Source organism: Pecten maximus, chromosome 7, assembly GCF_902652985.1.
Source record: "Pecten maximus chromosome 7, xPecMax1.1, whole genome shotgun sequence".
NCBI classification, from domain to species: Eukaryota; Metazoa; Mollusca; class Bivalvia; order Pectinida; family Pectinidae; genus Pecten; species Pecten maximus.
This window is the reverse complement of record NC_047021.1, coordinates 36,904,265-36,920,568: the sequence shown is the minus strand read 5'-3', so window position 1 is coordinate 36,920,568 and position 16,304 is coordinate 36,904,265. Positions and strand designations below refer to the sequence as shown.

The 16,304-nt window shown below is 36.4% G+C and overlaps 1 protein-coding gene across 1 annotated transcript; it reads right to left on the bottom strand.

Moving 5' to 3' along the window:
* Nucleotides 1-7,750: 7,750 nt before the first annotated feature.
* On the bottom strand, nt 7,751-15,418 carry LOC117330741. Its single transcript, XM_033889200.1, has 4 exons — nt 15,242-15,418; nt 12,654-12,804; nt 11,861-12,042; nt 7,751-8,750 (listed from the first exon to the last, which is right to left on the bottom strand). Exons 1-4 carry the CDS (start codon nt 15,273-15,275, stop codon nt 8,524-8,526), a joined length of 594 nt encoding a protein of 197 aa, XP_033745091.1. The 5' UTR covers nt 15,276-15,418; the 3' UTR covers nt 7,751-8,523.
* Nucleotides 15,419-16,304: the final 886 nt, after the last annotated feature.

Sequence of the window (16,304 nt, the reverse complement as noted above, 5' to 3'; positions counted from 1 at the left end):
TGTATGTAATTGTATATGTATATAACTATTTTGAACAATTAGCCTGCTACATGTACCCTAACATCTATAAAACTTATTACCTATTATTCAGAATGTGACTAAACTAATTTTAGGGTTGCCTAAAATACCTGTGGATTTGATTGCAATTTCATACACTTTCATACCGTGTATACATGTAATTATCGCATACACACGTTTTTTGTTTTGCTTTTTGTTTTCAAATCCAACTCTTGTTATGGTGTACGAAAATCTATTTACAAATCCATTGCATATTTATGCTGTGGATACAGATATAATTATGACTTTTTTTTACGTGGATCCATTCCTCCGAAACCTGTCCCACAGTCGTCAACTGAAAGAGTGAGACGCCAGACAGGAATTAAATACGTGATATTTCACCATTCCAAGGACAACAAACACACACGAAATACGTCATGCATCAAGTTTAATTACATGAAAAACATCAAAGGCTCATAACCTCTAATTACTAGACAGGTTAACTGTAGAAAATTCATACATTGTTGAATATTGAATCCCATATATCTAAACATTCTCTCCAGTGACGATAGGCACAAAAAAAGAATGAAAAAATGCTAATCGGATTACAACAAACACACAAAATACGCCATGCATCAAGTTTGAAAAGAATACATTTATAAAATTTAGACAAGATAGGGGGAAAATACAGATTACTTTTTTTTATTTGATTTGTTTTTGTTTAGCGTCCTATTAACAGCCAGGGTCATTTAAGGACGTGCCAGGTTTTGGAGGTGGAGGAAAGACGGAGTACCCGGAGAAAAACCACAGATTACAAATCGTCCTTAAGATATTATGTAACATTCAATGTAACGTCTGAGCCATCATTTTTTCTCTAGTTCATGTGTAACTCAACACGTTTTAGAATTAAAATGGCGGTCAGCCGGTCACTTACATTTTTGGGAGTATCATTACCATAGATACGCGCTGATATTCACTACTTTTCTTTACATTACTGTCACACAAACACAACAGATACTACCAACATATTACGAAAACTGTAATCATAGCTCAAAATCGATAAAACCGGTGCAAAAAAATAAATAAATAAAAATAAAAGATTTACATGGAAACACTGAAAAGAACAACGTCCAATCTAAACCAGTACAGTCTAGTCCGTCCCGTCCTGTACTGAACAAGGCCACACAATAAGACTAGATAAGAGTCAAGAACAGACCAAGTCCAAGTGTCATCAACGGTCGTTACCTTCGGGAACTTTGAAGCTTATTTCTTAACATCGAAAAACAACGAAGAATAACAACATGATAACAGAACCATAATTCCAATTAAAAATCAATTAAACGAGGGGGGCAAAACATAAACACAAATAAAGATATGCATAGAAACTCTGGACAAAATCACAGGGGCTTGACACGATTTTACAAATGATAGTCCATATAGATATATATATGTATTATAGTCACTATAGGACTATCATTTGTAAAATCGTGCCAAGCCCCTGTGGACAAAATACAAGGAAAATAAAACCAGGTACTGTGGAAGAGTCTGTTGCCTCTTTAACGACATCCGCCATGCCGATCTAGGTCAAATCCGGGTGAAGTCACAATCTCAAATGACAGCGTGGCGACATGAGAACCACTGGTATATCAACAAGCACCAGTCTCCATATCGCACCAGGAAATCCAACATTTCATACTTTCATGATTTCGACCATGAAACTTCCCCATGGTCTGCGTCAACTTGCATTGCTCAAAATCTGGTATTGTTAGTTTCAGCAGAAGACATCTTAGACAGACTTCTAAAGCAATGGGAACAAGCCCTTCAATATTGAATCAAATGGGATATGTAAATACAGGTAGGGAATGGAAGGATGTCATTTTTTCAGAAAGACTTTTGGGGAAATGAAATCATCACGCTTATCAAACAGCTTAATCATTGGTTACGTTGTATGTAAAGATCGAAGTAAGAGGCTGATGTTGAAGAGTCTGCAGTGTCCTTGATTCCAAGTTCTACAGGGTATTTTTTTTATGGAATATGGTAACCATACTCAACAAAGATTTTATCGATCAGAAATTAAATCATTTTCACGAATTAATCTTCGGTGTATTTTCTATTAGTCCTAATAGTATGTTTTACCAAGTATACCCTGGTATCGTTAACAGCTATGTACTTATACCGTATATATTGGGGGGAAAGTTCTCATAAAAGGAGAATGAAGAATGAATGAATGTAAGAAACGCTCAGAGAGGTGGATGTCAGACGGGCAGTTGCCAGGTACTGACCGTAGGCCGGTGGTTTTTCTCCGGGTACTCCGGCTTTCCTCCACCTCCAAAACCTGGCACGTCCTTAAATGACCCTGGCTGTTAATAGGACGTTAAACAAAAACAAATCAAACCAAGAGGCGGATGTTCAAGATAAATCGAAAGATCTTTGGAGTTTTCAAAATCCACATTCCATTAAATCCGCTTCTGGAGTAAACTGTATCCCAATAGGAATGCATCTCTGGCTTGTTTGTACTAAGAATGGCGGTAAGAATTGAAGGTAAGGGCGTCGATGAACAACTATTTGAGCCAGCAATATAGCGTTGTTTAAATGGATTCTTATTAAGGCTAGGTACATGTTGATTCGCATCCTTCACACCATCATGGATCTTGAAAGTTTCTAGTTCTGTAGAAAGATTGGGCAATAAAATAATGATAGGATTGCTTATAAACTTTTCTTAAAATCTGTAATGGCTTCCTGTGATTTTTTTAAGTTGAGGAATTCCTTAATTTCAGGAAATCTGTTTTTTTTTACTTGTGACATTTTTATTCAGATTTTCCACATAAAGTAATTACATGATACAGAAAGAAACAAAGACAACTTTCACACACACTTACATACACAGACTATATATATATATAACTTGAATACAGAGTATGTAGCTTACCTATAACTAAAACTAGGGCCAGGTGGTCCAAGGTCAAACCCGTCCTTACAAGCCCAACATAGACTAGACGGTCAGTGGAGACTGGTCAAACTCAGGAAGTCCAGTCGAACCAAGCCCAAACTGTTTTTTCTAAAATAAATTCCATTACCTTTCATATTTTTTCAAACATAAATAGACTCGTGCTTTCATTACAATACTTATTTTCATTTTATATATTTGTTCGATTGATTCAAATTTTGTTTTTTTACGTATAATCCAAAGATCTTTCAGGTGTCCAAAAATTAAAACCAGTCAGGGTTGTCATTAAAGAAGTGAAAGCGATATCGTCGAAAAATAAGAATAAGATTTAAATTAGTATAAAATATTTATTTCGTAAATATTTCAATAACAAGCATTATCATAAATCGTGTACATTATCATAAACATATCTATGTATATTCTGTTATCATCTTTACTGATATGTTAAATATTAGAAATGTATTTGTACATTTTTGGTTTTAATTGGTATAATAAATAAACATCGACGATGCCATATCACCAATTAAGTATATGACGAATTGATGTGCTGTAGGCAAACAAAACTGACAACAAAACAACATTCAATCGTTTTCGATGGGAGTAGATGATGTCATGGTACAATAAATAAATTATCATATTCAATTTTGTCTTGAAGGAAAACACGAAGGAAAAGGAAAACAGGGAAAATTTCTGGTTTTCTATATGAATGTTAATTGTTTAACAATCGTAAAGGATAAGAAACATACATTACTTAATTCTTATTTACATAATGATAATTATTCCAAACTTCAACACTTTATATATAAAAATAAGGAAATTACAAAATAACTCTAAGCGATTACTTTTAAACACCCTTTTGTCAAATATTTAAAGAAAAATCTGCAAAACAGCAATGGCATATTACCACATCAATATACACATGTATATAATAATAATAACAAACACAAACTATAAAATCACAAGCGCTTTCACTTGCTTTCAGAGCAAGCTCTTAAGGTATTTATCTTCACTCAAAGCAACTGAGAGCACTTGTGATTTTATGGTTTTATGTTTTTTTTTATTATCATTATGTACATCATTAACAAGGACATTGTTTACCTTTAATTACATGTATAAATATAAATATATACATATAAATACTAATTCGGAACTAGTAACGCAAAGTAGTACGTCACGGATCAAACATCTCTAGATATCTGATTAACATATTTTGATTTGATACAAGAAAAGGATGAGATTTCAACTAATGAAAGACACGTTAAGTAAAAGACCACTTACGATATAAATAGCACAATAATGATATATAGTAAGCAGGTTTTTTTTAATCATCTAAACAACATTTCACGTTAATGACATATGAACGTCAACTGCATTACAGCGTTCATGAGCGTATAACCCGAACCGGAATGCAGTTTCATAGTTACGTTTACATTCCCACCCCTTACCATAAACCAAAAATGATTACGACAGGAAATACAGTAAGAAATATATCCAAGAGTCTTTGGAATGTAAACTTATCGGAACAGTCCATAGTACGTGCTGACGTTTCCATGCGCTTTCTCCTGAAGACTTTAAACCAAAGTCCGCGAAACACATCTATTGTAAAATATATTTCATCGCTTCTAACATTTCCATATACATGTGTATTACATTATTCTTGTCTAAAGGTGCAGTTATACTACGTTTTTTTAATTCTATTGTGATTGACACTGTGTATTTATAGCGTTGCCTTCCGGAGGCATCTCTGCTAATATTAAGAACTGAATAGTGTGGGCGCCATGAAAATTGAGTTTTATGATGTCAAAACAATTGTGCGATATTCTACGCTGTTTATAATGGTATGGATAATCTTTCGCCAGATTTGTCTCGTCAGCTTCCAGTCTTGCATAATTTCAAACTACGCTGAAACGCTACTGGACATATTTGACAATTACGAATCAATGGTCTACAAATGGCGGTCAGTGAGTAATGAAAAACGCATTCACTCTTTATACAAGTTTAAGTTCCGTCCAAAACGTGATAAAATGATAATTAAGCGAAAATATACAAATCACCTACGTTTTCTATCACTTCTCGTCCAAACGAGAGTTAAGTCTGATTTGCATTATTTGCTACTATCCCAGGATGGTATCATTATAATTGGTCGCTGAACTGGCCATATTGTGGGGATTGTAATGGATTTTAGTCTGTCTACATTGACTGGGTCCTATACATGGATTGTAATCCGTCTACTTAGATTGGTATATTCATGGATCGCAGTATGTTTTACTTTGATTGGCTCGTAAATGTACATCGTAGTATGTCTACTTTGATTAGCTCCTATACAAACTGTACATGGACTGTAGTCTGTCTACTTTGATTGGCTCGCTAGTATTGATTGGTTGTCTGCTGCCTGTGACATAACCACTCGAAGAGGTACAATTGGGAAATTAATTGCATACAAAACGTGATTGATATAATCAGAGAGTTAATGTTCATACATGATGGTTGGACATTGTTCTGCTATTCCCCGCTTGGCGGCGCTGTTGTTTGTTTATGGTCAGAAATCGATAAAATCAGAGCGACATGCGCATGAGAGCAACTCCATAGAACCACCTGACTAACAAGTTAACTTGTCCGCTCGTAGACGTAATTAATACCAAGTTTTGTTGCATTTTTGCCAGTTAAATATAGAAATTTATCAAACTAATAAAACTTATGTTTTTACTGCAGCAATGAGCAGTGAAAATATAAGATTTTGCAGTGAAAATATAAGATGTTGCAGTGAAAATATAAGTTTTGCAGTGAAAATATAAGTTTTCCGTTTTTGACCAATCAGAGGGGACCTTTGTATTCACCTCGTCGAAACTTGCCGATTTTTCGAATCGACGCGGATATAAATAAATTGGTTATTTTGCAGTATTTCTGAAATTGTCAGACTACTTTTTGACAAAATACTCACTTGACGTTAGCTATTCATGCACAGATTCTCCTATAACAGCAGAAAACGCGTTGATCAGTACTTTCCAAATGGCGCCGTCAAGTTGACTTGGAGTAACGTCACAAAGAGATGACGTCATTACTGATTCCCGCACTTTTTGACACTATTAATTTTTCGATGTTTTTAATTTTTATATTTCGATATTTTTCACACGTGCTTGGCACTTGTGAAAATATCGATATTCTGGCATACTCGTGAAATACATGTATATTTTATATTAAACGGGAAACCATTCAATATCCTCTATATCTCTCTCACATATAAATTCTCAGTATAACTACGCGAGTTCCTACACAACCATCTATCTCAAAATTTACTTTAACTGCTGACTTATAAATAATGCAATTGGAAGTCCTCTTGGCTTTTTGGAAAACTAGCACTTGTTTACATCAATCACCGTTTGTATTCATACTCATTTCGGTTCATAGTACTATAATTACATTTCCGGTGTGTATTCCCTATACTTAGGTGAACTTCAGTTGACATCAGTGCATTTAAAGTCCAATAAATGACGATTATTGATATTTTAAAGTAGCGTTAATAACAAAAAAAAACTGTTTAATGTTAAAATATGTGTAAGAAATCTTTTTTAGCTGTGTTGTTTTTTACTGGCTTGTAAACAGCTAAATACGCTTCATTTAAAAAAGCTGTAAAAAAGAAAGAAAATATTATTCTTAGGTAACACGGAGCGGGACTTACTAGGTTGATAAAGTGACTCTGCAGCGTAAATGTAACTATAAAAATATACCCCTTAGTATCAAAACTCGACAGCCCATTCCGAATCCATAAACAAAATAATTATAATGTAAATCTGCAAATAATCAAATACTAAAATATACATGTCCATATATGGAAACGAAACATAACAACAACAATCCGAGTATAATACATGGACCCCTTATGAACGATACCTACAAACAATATGTATACCATGGACATTTTACTTCTCGTAAGGGTTACCAGATACAGGATATAAAATATCGTTAGTGAGTAACCAGTTCAGATTAAACATATGTACATTCTACAGGGTAATTAAACACAAAATAACACATTGGTATTCCAGTGATGTTATGTGATGATATATGTTTGTACAGACACATTTCGGGACAAAAATAAACAAAAAATTCACTGTAAATTTACCATTATGTTTAAACGTCAAAGCATTCCACATCCCGGGCAAAGCAAATTTATCGAGTGTTAGCACCGGCGAGAATTAATAATGTAAATAGCATATATCAAAATGTATCATATTTATGTTATCACCTTAACGTAATAATTGAAGAGCTATATCGCTTACTGATCCACAAATTTACTTGTTTTATATCACACAGAGCCAACAGCAACATATCGGTAAATTCCGTGAATACTCGCAATCAAACCGACCCTTGACGGAAATTACCGATACGTTGCGATTTTTCAATTATCGATCAATAAATACAAGCCACGACGGAAGTGTACTTAATCATTTTCAACTCGTTTAGGATTCGCAATCATGTAGGTGGGTAATCTTAATATTGGACTGGTTGAAGGTAGGAAGAGGGGGAGGGGGGGGGGGGGGGGGATATTGTCAGAAGAAAAAAAGATTGTTTAATGAATAAACGAAATCACTTGCTACTCAGAGTTGTCGTTCTTTAACATTCATTGTGAGTGTAAGGAACGACGACTCTAGTGGAGATTGTGGAAGAGTCAATGGAAGAAGGGCGCAATATGTTGGGAGAAAAACAATTATATCAGTTCTCAATAGAGGTCAGGAGTGAGTATGTTATCCAACGCGTGGACAGGTGATAGTGTTGGATGTGGAAATCATTCTCATGGTTTCATTTGTATGCTACATTCACGTGCTGCAAAGTCAATCTCTCCCAGAGTGCATTGCGGTTCCCGTTATGAAGGGAACCGCAATGCACTCTGGGAGAGATTGCTGTAAAGTGGGCCGCTATGCATTCTGGGAGAGACTGAAAGGGAGTGCAGAAACTGTATGTAGGACAGTCACAATACAAGAGATCCTATATTTGCTATGACCCTTATCATTCAAAAGCTTCAATTATCTAATATTCGCATTTTATACAAGATTTAACATGGTCGAGAATAAAGATAAAAACTTCTCGGTCGGTTCTTTCTATCCCCACTATTATGTGAATTTGTTTGCAACATTACGAAATCATGTGAGGTAAATATAGCACATCTCATTGTCATTTCACGTCGACTATATCTTAAAATGTGACTTTTTGGAGCTACGCATTATATGGTCGGGCTGTAGATAAAGAATGTTAAAGCAGGACAAATGACACAAGCCAATTTACCTTTAAAGATACTAGCACATCTATCATTGAAGAAGAGCAATTATTTTGGCACTAATATTATTCTGATAATTTTCGCAGAAATAAGCAAGAACTTACATGTAACTATGACAACCATTTTGATACAATAAATACATTTTTGTTGGCAATGTTTTAACAGTCATTTTATACATTCGGTGTGGAATTGTGTACATCGCCAAAGTTGCAACTTCAAACATTATACACAAAACCCATAGGGGGAGGTCACCTTTTGGTACTTTATAACTAGGCACAGTTTTATCGGTGGACCATTGGACACAATTTTACCCCTGGGCATCAACCGGTGGAGAATTAAGATTTTCATTCACAACTTCGGAATATGGCGGCGGCAGATCTGGTGGAGAAGTTTTCATTGCGTCGTAGTAACTTGGCGGGGACAAAGGCACGTCGGTGATTGGATGAACTGGCTCGTCAGTGTTTTGATTTGACTCGCTTGACTGCCGTCCAATTCTGATCAAATTTTCAATCGTTGCTATAACTAATGTCCGACCTAGAAAAATTCGAAATTGATATAAAAGTACCATATCCACCAATATATTAAGTTCTTTGTCTTTAGAGGTATCCCTACCTTCGACGCATATCTTTAATATGCACGGTGTAAACAAAACATTAAAATATTAAATACATCAACTAGGATAGTTGATTTCTTCGCTAACAAATACATAATATACTTAACCAATTGTTGACTTTTTTCCGTTTACAGTAAATAATTATTTTATTCAAAGCGCACTTCCTTTTACAAAATACTTTTAACTTACCGTTTCAAAATTGCAAAGAAAACAGAATACAGGAGTATTTCTTAATGAATTAAACGAAATTCGTCATTTAACTGCATGCCATACAAACGTTTCACTGAATATTTTGATACAGAAATTCGTCAAACTTTTTGTCATAAACTGATCGCTAAATTTAAGTAAAGTCTTTCATTTTTTTTTATTTTTTTTTGCAGCAATGGTTTTAAATAACAATGCATGCTAAACTCATTTTGAAGGTATTCATAGGTACCATATAGATTTCGAAAATGTTCTAATTCTATTTCTTCGAAATGTTCTATAAAGTATCTGTGTTGTTTTTGTTTCATTTGTTTTCCTTACTGTAAATGTCATAAGACGACTAGAACACTGGCGATAGTCAGTGAGACAAAACCTAACGATAGGAGCCATGAAAACGGTAAAACAGTAAATAAATAACGCTGACAGAACACTGGCTATAGTTCTCGAGACAAAACCTAGCAATAGAAGGAGTCACGTAGGCGATAAACCAGTAACTAACTAAGGCGGATAGAGCACTGACTAAAGTTGGTAACTAACTAAGGCGGACAGAGTACTGACTAAAATAAAGTTAGTGAGACAAAACCTAGTAATAGAAGGAGTCACGTATGCGATAAACCTGTAACTAACTAAGGCGGACGGAGCACTGACTAAAGTTGGTAACTAACTAAGGCGGACGGAGCACTGACTAAAGTTGGTGAGACAAAACCTAGCAATAGAAGGAGTCACGTAGGCGATAAACCTGTAACTAACTAAGGCGGACGGAGCACTGACTAGAGTTGGCGAGACAAAACCTAGCAATAGGCAGAGACATGTAGACGATAAACCTGTAACTAACTAAGGCGGACAGAACACTGACTAAAGTTGGCGAGACAAAACCTAGCTATAGGAGGAGTCACGTAGGCGATAAACCTGTAACTAACTAAGGCGGACGGAGCACTGACTAAAGTTGGCGAGACAAAACCTAGCTATAGGAGGAGTCATGTAGACAATAAACCTGTAACTAACTAAGGTGGACAGAGCACTGACTAAAGTAAAGTTAGCGAGACAAAACCTAGCAACAGAAGGAGACATGTAGACAATAAACCTGTGACTAACTAAGGCGGACGGAGCACTGACTAAAGTTGGTGAGACAAACCCTAGCAATAGGCAGAGACATGTAGACGATAAACCTGTAACTAACTAAGGCGGACAGAGTACTGACTAAAATAAAGTTAGTGAGACAAAACCTAGTAATAGAAGGAGTCACGTATGCGATAAACCTGTAACTAACTAAGGCGGACGGAGCACTGACTAAAGTTGGTAACTAACTAAGGCGGACGGAGCACTGACTAAAGTTGGTGAGACAAAACCTAGCAATAGAAGGAGTCACGTAGGCGATAAACCTGTAACTAACTAAGGCGGACGGAGCACTGACTAAAGTTGGCGAGACAAAACCTAGCAATAGGCAGAGACATGTAGACGATAAACCTGTAACTAACTAAGGCGGACAGAACACTGACTAAAGTTGGCGAGACAAAACCTAGCTATAGGAGGAGTCACGTAGGCGATAAACCTGTAACTAACTAAGGCGGACGGAGCACTGACTAAAGTTGGTGAGACAAACCCTAGCAATAGGCAGAGACATGTAGACGATAAACCTGTAACTAACTAAGGCGGACGGAGCACTGACTAAAGTTGGCGAGACAAAACCTAGCAATAGGCAGAGTCATGTAGACAATAAACCTGTAACTAACTAAGGCGGACAGAGCACTGACTAAAGTAAAGTTAGCGAGACAAAACCTAGCAACAGAAGGAGACATGTAGACAATAAACCTGTGACTAACTAAGGCGGACGGAGCACTGACTAAAGTTGGTGAGACAAAACCTAGCCATAGAAGGAGTCACGTAGGCGATAAACCTGTAACTAACTAAGGCGGACAGAGCGCTGACTAAAGTTGGTGAGACAAAACTTAGCTATAGGCAGAGACATGTAGACGATAAACCTGTAACTAACTAAGGCGGACGGAGCACTGACTAAATTTGTTTAGACAAACCCTAGCAATAGGCAGAGACATGTAGACGATAAACCTGTAACTAACTAAGGCGGACAGAGCACTGACTAAAGTTGGTAACTAACTAAGGCGGACGGAGCACTGACTAAAGTTGGTGAGACAAACCCTAGCAATAGGCAGAGACATGTAGACGATAAACCTGTAACTAACTAAGGCGGACGGAGCACTGACTAAAGTTGGTGAGACAAAACCTAGCAATAGAAGGAGACATGTAGACAATAAACCTGTAACTAACTAAGGCGGACAGAGCGCTGACTAAAGTAAAGTTAGCGAGACAAAACCTAGCAATAGAAGGAGACATGTAGACAATAAACCTGTAACTAAGGCGGACGGAGCACTGACTAAAATAAAGTTCGTGAGGCGGAACCTAGCAATAGGCAGAGACATGTAGACGATAACACCAGATTCTCATGAGTAATAAGATTTGTTGTGTTCCGCCATTTGTGAAAATTACATTTTATATGATACCTCTTTTAACAGTCAAACACACATATATGTGTCTGAGTGAACAATACAAATCTGGAACCAGTAATTAAAACACTTAAATGTTCCATTACGTGTACACGGTTCTTATCTTAAGTCGCAAAGTTCGTTAAGGACGTTAAAGATGACCAAACCATGCTAAAACATAGTTATCAATCACCAGCAAATTGTGAGACATTTGGTAAGAAGATTAGCTATGTCTATCTAAATAACCAACTGGGCTAATACAGCTTGCTGTGTCGGCAGAGTGACAGAGACCTATTTGACAATCCCCTCTTTTTTTACATACGTACTCAGATCAGTTGTAACTCTCCTCTGTGAGCGTGAGCCAGATCGGACAGATTGACGTCCTCCTGGCAGTGCTGCTGCGCTTGGTTGTCGGTTCTTCAGTCGGGCAACTCTACCCACACAACACACAATCAGCAGAAACAGAATGAAGACGGTTAGCGCATAAAAGAATATACTGAACGGTGGTCTGAAATGAAGAGAAACAGAGCAAATCATTGCATGAACTGTGAGACATTCGTCTACACATAGGTATGGCAGATTGGGAGATTTTTTTTCTTTCCTTTTCTTTTTCTTTTTGTTTTGTTTTTGTTTTGTTTTGTTGTTGTTGTTGTTGTTGTTTTTTGTTGTTTTTTTTTTGCTTTTTTTTTTTTTTTGCTTTTTGTTATTTTCGTTTTTTTGTCTTTTGTTTTTGTTGTTATTTTGTTGTTTTTGGTTGTTTTTCCGACAGAATTCAGAATTGTCCGATATCTTACACTGTACCCGTTAAGATATATTTATCTTTAAAACCTGGTAGTGAGAGGTAAAGTACAACCATGTCATTAGATAGATTACCTGATTTCATGTCATAGTTCTCTACTCTCCTTTCGTCGTCCAATCAAAAATAAATACTGATGGGCGCAGACCTACGTTTTATGTCGAGACAAAATTGAAGGCATTATCATCTTGTGTCATTGCAATTAACACTACTACAATACAGTTCCACAAGGGAGACAATTCATCAACACCTATAATGCAAAAGTAAACACGTGAATTGAAATAAATATATTAGTACCAGTTTCACTTCCGTGTATTACTTACATAGATGCTGAAGAGTCTTCATCCGCCGTACAACATGGTGTCGTCCTGGAGAAGTTACCACAACAGCCATAACTACAGTATACTTCTAGTGCCGTTCCGTCCTGTGCTGAACAATAGGTGGCTGTGTACGCGGAAGTATAGGAACACAAACCTGCAAATGCATGGATTGATTGCAATTACTCAGACGGATATGCCAATTGATTTTTATCACAATATTTGCATCAAATGGGTTTTTCTTTAATTCATCTGCGATGTGTGTTTTTTTCTCTCTCATTAAAACGGGGAAATATTTTCCTGTTTATGGAAAGTACTGACGATTCCACGATTGTGTGCGATAGTGTCCGCCATATAGGATATGAATGGATATATAATATCAGAAAATATCACCCAGAGCTGCAGACAAAAAATGTAATCAAATTCAAAATCAATAAACCATATCATTGAGCATAAGCAAGGAAAGATTTACACTCAGACTGAATTTCTCCTCGGTTCTTTGTTTTATGACGGTATCGAAATGCGCTATATGAGACACTGCTACGACACTTAGGGGAAATACAGGGCGAAAATACCGAGTGTTCCGGAAGAGCTACCGTCTTCTGACTTAGCGACACTGCTTGCCATACACAGCACAGGGGCTTGGTACGATTTTCCAAATTATAGTCCATATATATATATATATATATATATGTATTATAGTGTCAGACACTTTAATATTTATATATATATGGACTATCATTTGGAAAATCGTGCTAAGCCCCGTGATACACAGTAGTTACAAATAAATTCACTTCAATTCAAAGTTATTTTATGGAAATACGTCTACAGACATACATAACGGTTCAACAATAGAAGTACATGAGTATTAGATAAAACTAGATACGAAAGTGATGTAACGTCCTTGAACTAACAACCGAGACACTGAAAACAAAAGTAGACTTTGTAATAATACCGAAGAAGGACGTGTCCTATTAACGAGATAAGGTGCCCATTAGGCCTTAATCTGAACACCCTGGCCGAACATCGCGAAACTTGTAATATTATCAGTAACTCCATAAATATTAAAACAACTGAGAAACGTAAACAACCGTTGTATAGAAGGCGGTAACGTTGTCATCAAGAAATGGTAAGTTCGTAAGCATATAAGTAAGTAAGTGGTAGGCGGAAGGTAGTCACGTTTTACGCGAACGTCGGGACAAGTGGCCAATGTCTGTGGCGTCAAGAGTATGTCATTGGCCGAGTGAATGTGTTATACACTGTACATGTAGTTCAACTTGCAACACGTCGTCGACAAGTTGAAGCATGGCATGATCCTCCCTTTATCCGCATTTTATTATCAAATACATATATCTGGTGTAAGATACTTAATATAATTTAAATATCGATGTTCCATATCTAGTATAACGGAAATGGACTAATATGTGTATATTTGTATATATGAAAGTGTTTTATCAAATAACGAAGAAGTGGTAATGTTCGAGTATTTTACATCTGTATATTAAAATTTTGAATTTAAGCTAATTAACAATGTGCACCATTTTGATTGCAAAAGTGTCATAGTTGTAGCAAGAACGCGAGGGGAGGTACATGTAGTTATAGGCGGTTGTGTAGAAGCCATTGGCCGCCACATCATTCAGGAAAGTGTGTATACACTGTACATGTACATGTATACTTCCCTTTATAGTTTGGTGTTTGTTAATGGTGTATATGTTGTGTGGAAGTCAGTTTTACTTTGAGGTGATATATGTTGTAGTTGTGTATTTCTACCTCCAGTTTTGAATTTCCAATGCATGGTGTAATGTAAGACTAAACGAATCTAGTTTATAGATAAAATCAAACCGTTACAGCAAGCGCACACACAGGTGAGTGTCTAAATATAGACTTTTGTTTACCTGTTTACGTACAGGAAGTGTGTTCAGGACCTTGTATAAGTAAAATCATTTTGTCCCACAAGTGTTGTCTGTTGAGTATGGTTAGGGATTGAATAACGAGACGTCTGGATTTATTATCAAACCATGATCTAGAATGTGTATGTGTCATTCAGGCATTTATTTAAACTGGGCCTCGTGACCTGATGTAAACACACAGAACTTGACACTAAATCCACAAACACTTTAGCTTCCTGTGATACTAAATCGAACTTTGAAATTACACGATTATAATTTGTGGACAATACAAATCTTTCAAATTTCGAAACAGTGACGGCTTGTGTAGAAATTAAATACTCAAATATTTTTTTAAGAAATATTTAGAAACATTTATACTCATGTAGCATGTTAAAATACATGTATCATCACACCGACTTACACACACATACCTTCCCCCGCACCCCCACACACAAACCACCCTACCGCCACTTAGCTACCCCCAACCCCCAACCCCCACCCCGCGTTCCTTCCCAACCACATGCTTTATACATACGGTATATGTGTGTGTCTCTCTCTCCAGTTATATAATTAATGACACATATACAACTGTCTATCTACCTTTATATACATATATCTACTAGCATATTGAAAACAGTGTAGTGTCGGTGGAGTATGTCTGGTCGTTTGTTACACGCCAGTTTCCCTATAGGTATAGCTACATACCTTGGAGAAATACTATTGCTATTGTTCTGTCCATATTGTCGTGTATATGGACACGCCCAGCTGTTGTTTTCTATCTTCCCCAGTCCAGTTTACAATGTACGGCCATTTTAACTCCCGTGTTAACAACTTCCCTGTTCTGTTTACGTAAAAGGTGCGTCACGACCACCTATACGTACTATTTTACGGGTACACCTGTACGCATTGTGCATGTATGTCACGCTCGGCCTCCGCTCGTGAATATCGAGATCTACATTTGGTACTGTCACACATGATCCTACAAACAAACAATATACATTTATAGGTAAGATCGAGGAATATTTTACATATGTATACATATAATTTATAGCCATTTCTTATATATGTATATATAATATATAGTCATATAGGATAACATTTAATTACAATAAATCCACAAACTGTGACGTAAGGAATTTCTGATATTATTTACGAAGTATGAAGTATTGTCAACAAAAACTTATATACATGTATTTAAGTGAAGTCGTTGTTTTAGTGCGAATGGTTATGAATAAAAAACAAACAAAAAATTACAAAGACATCTTGGACATATATACTGACATGCCTACGGTAGAAACGATTGTGTTTCTAAATTGAAGTCATGCATGAAAACAAGAACAGTGTAAACAACATAAATAATTACACGAAAACCATTGAAACGTACAAGGTGGTTGAGACCAGGTGTCGTGGAAGATGAAGCGTCTTCGGATTCAATAACTACGTCCGCAGTGTTTGTTTGCTGGGCTTGTCGCCCCGTGAACAGCCAGGGTCATTTTGAGACGGGGTCTCCTTGTAGTAGTTGGTGACTACCTCACAGAACAACATACCGGTGGGCCGTCGCATGCCATCCAGAGCAATAAGGGTAAAGTGGGTTTTTTTATTTGGAGTTGACTATGCTTTTTGCTGTTAGCTATGCATAAGGTATATGGTATTTCAATATTCAGATGTAGTATGATTTAGAACCAGTTTTATTATAAATATTAAATATAAAGTGCAGACATTTCCAAGGATGTCCTTTTGGCCTTTATTTATTTTAATAACACATGTA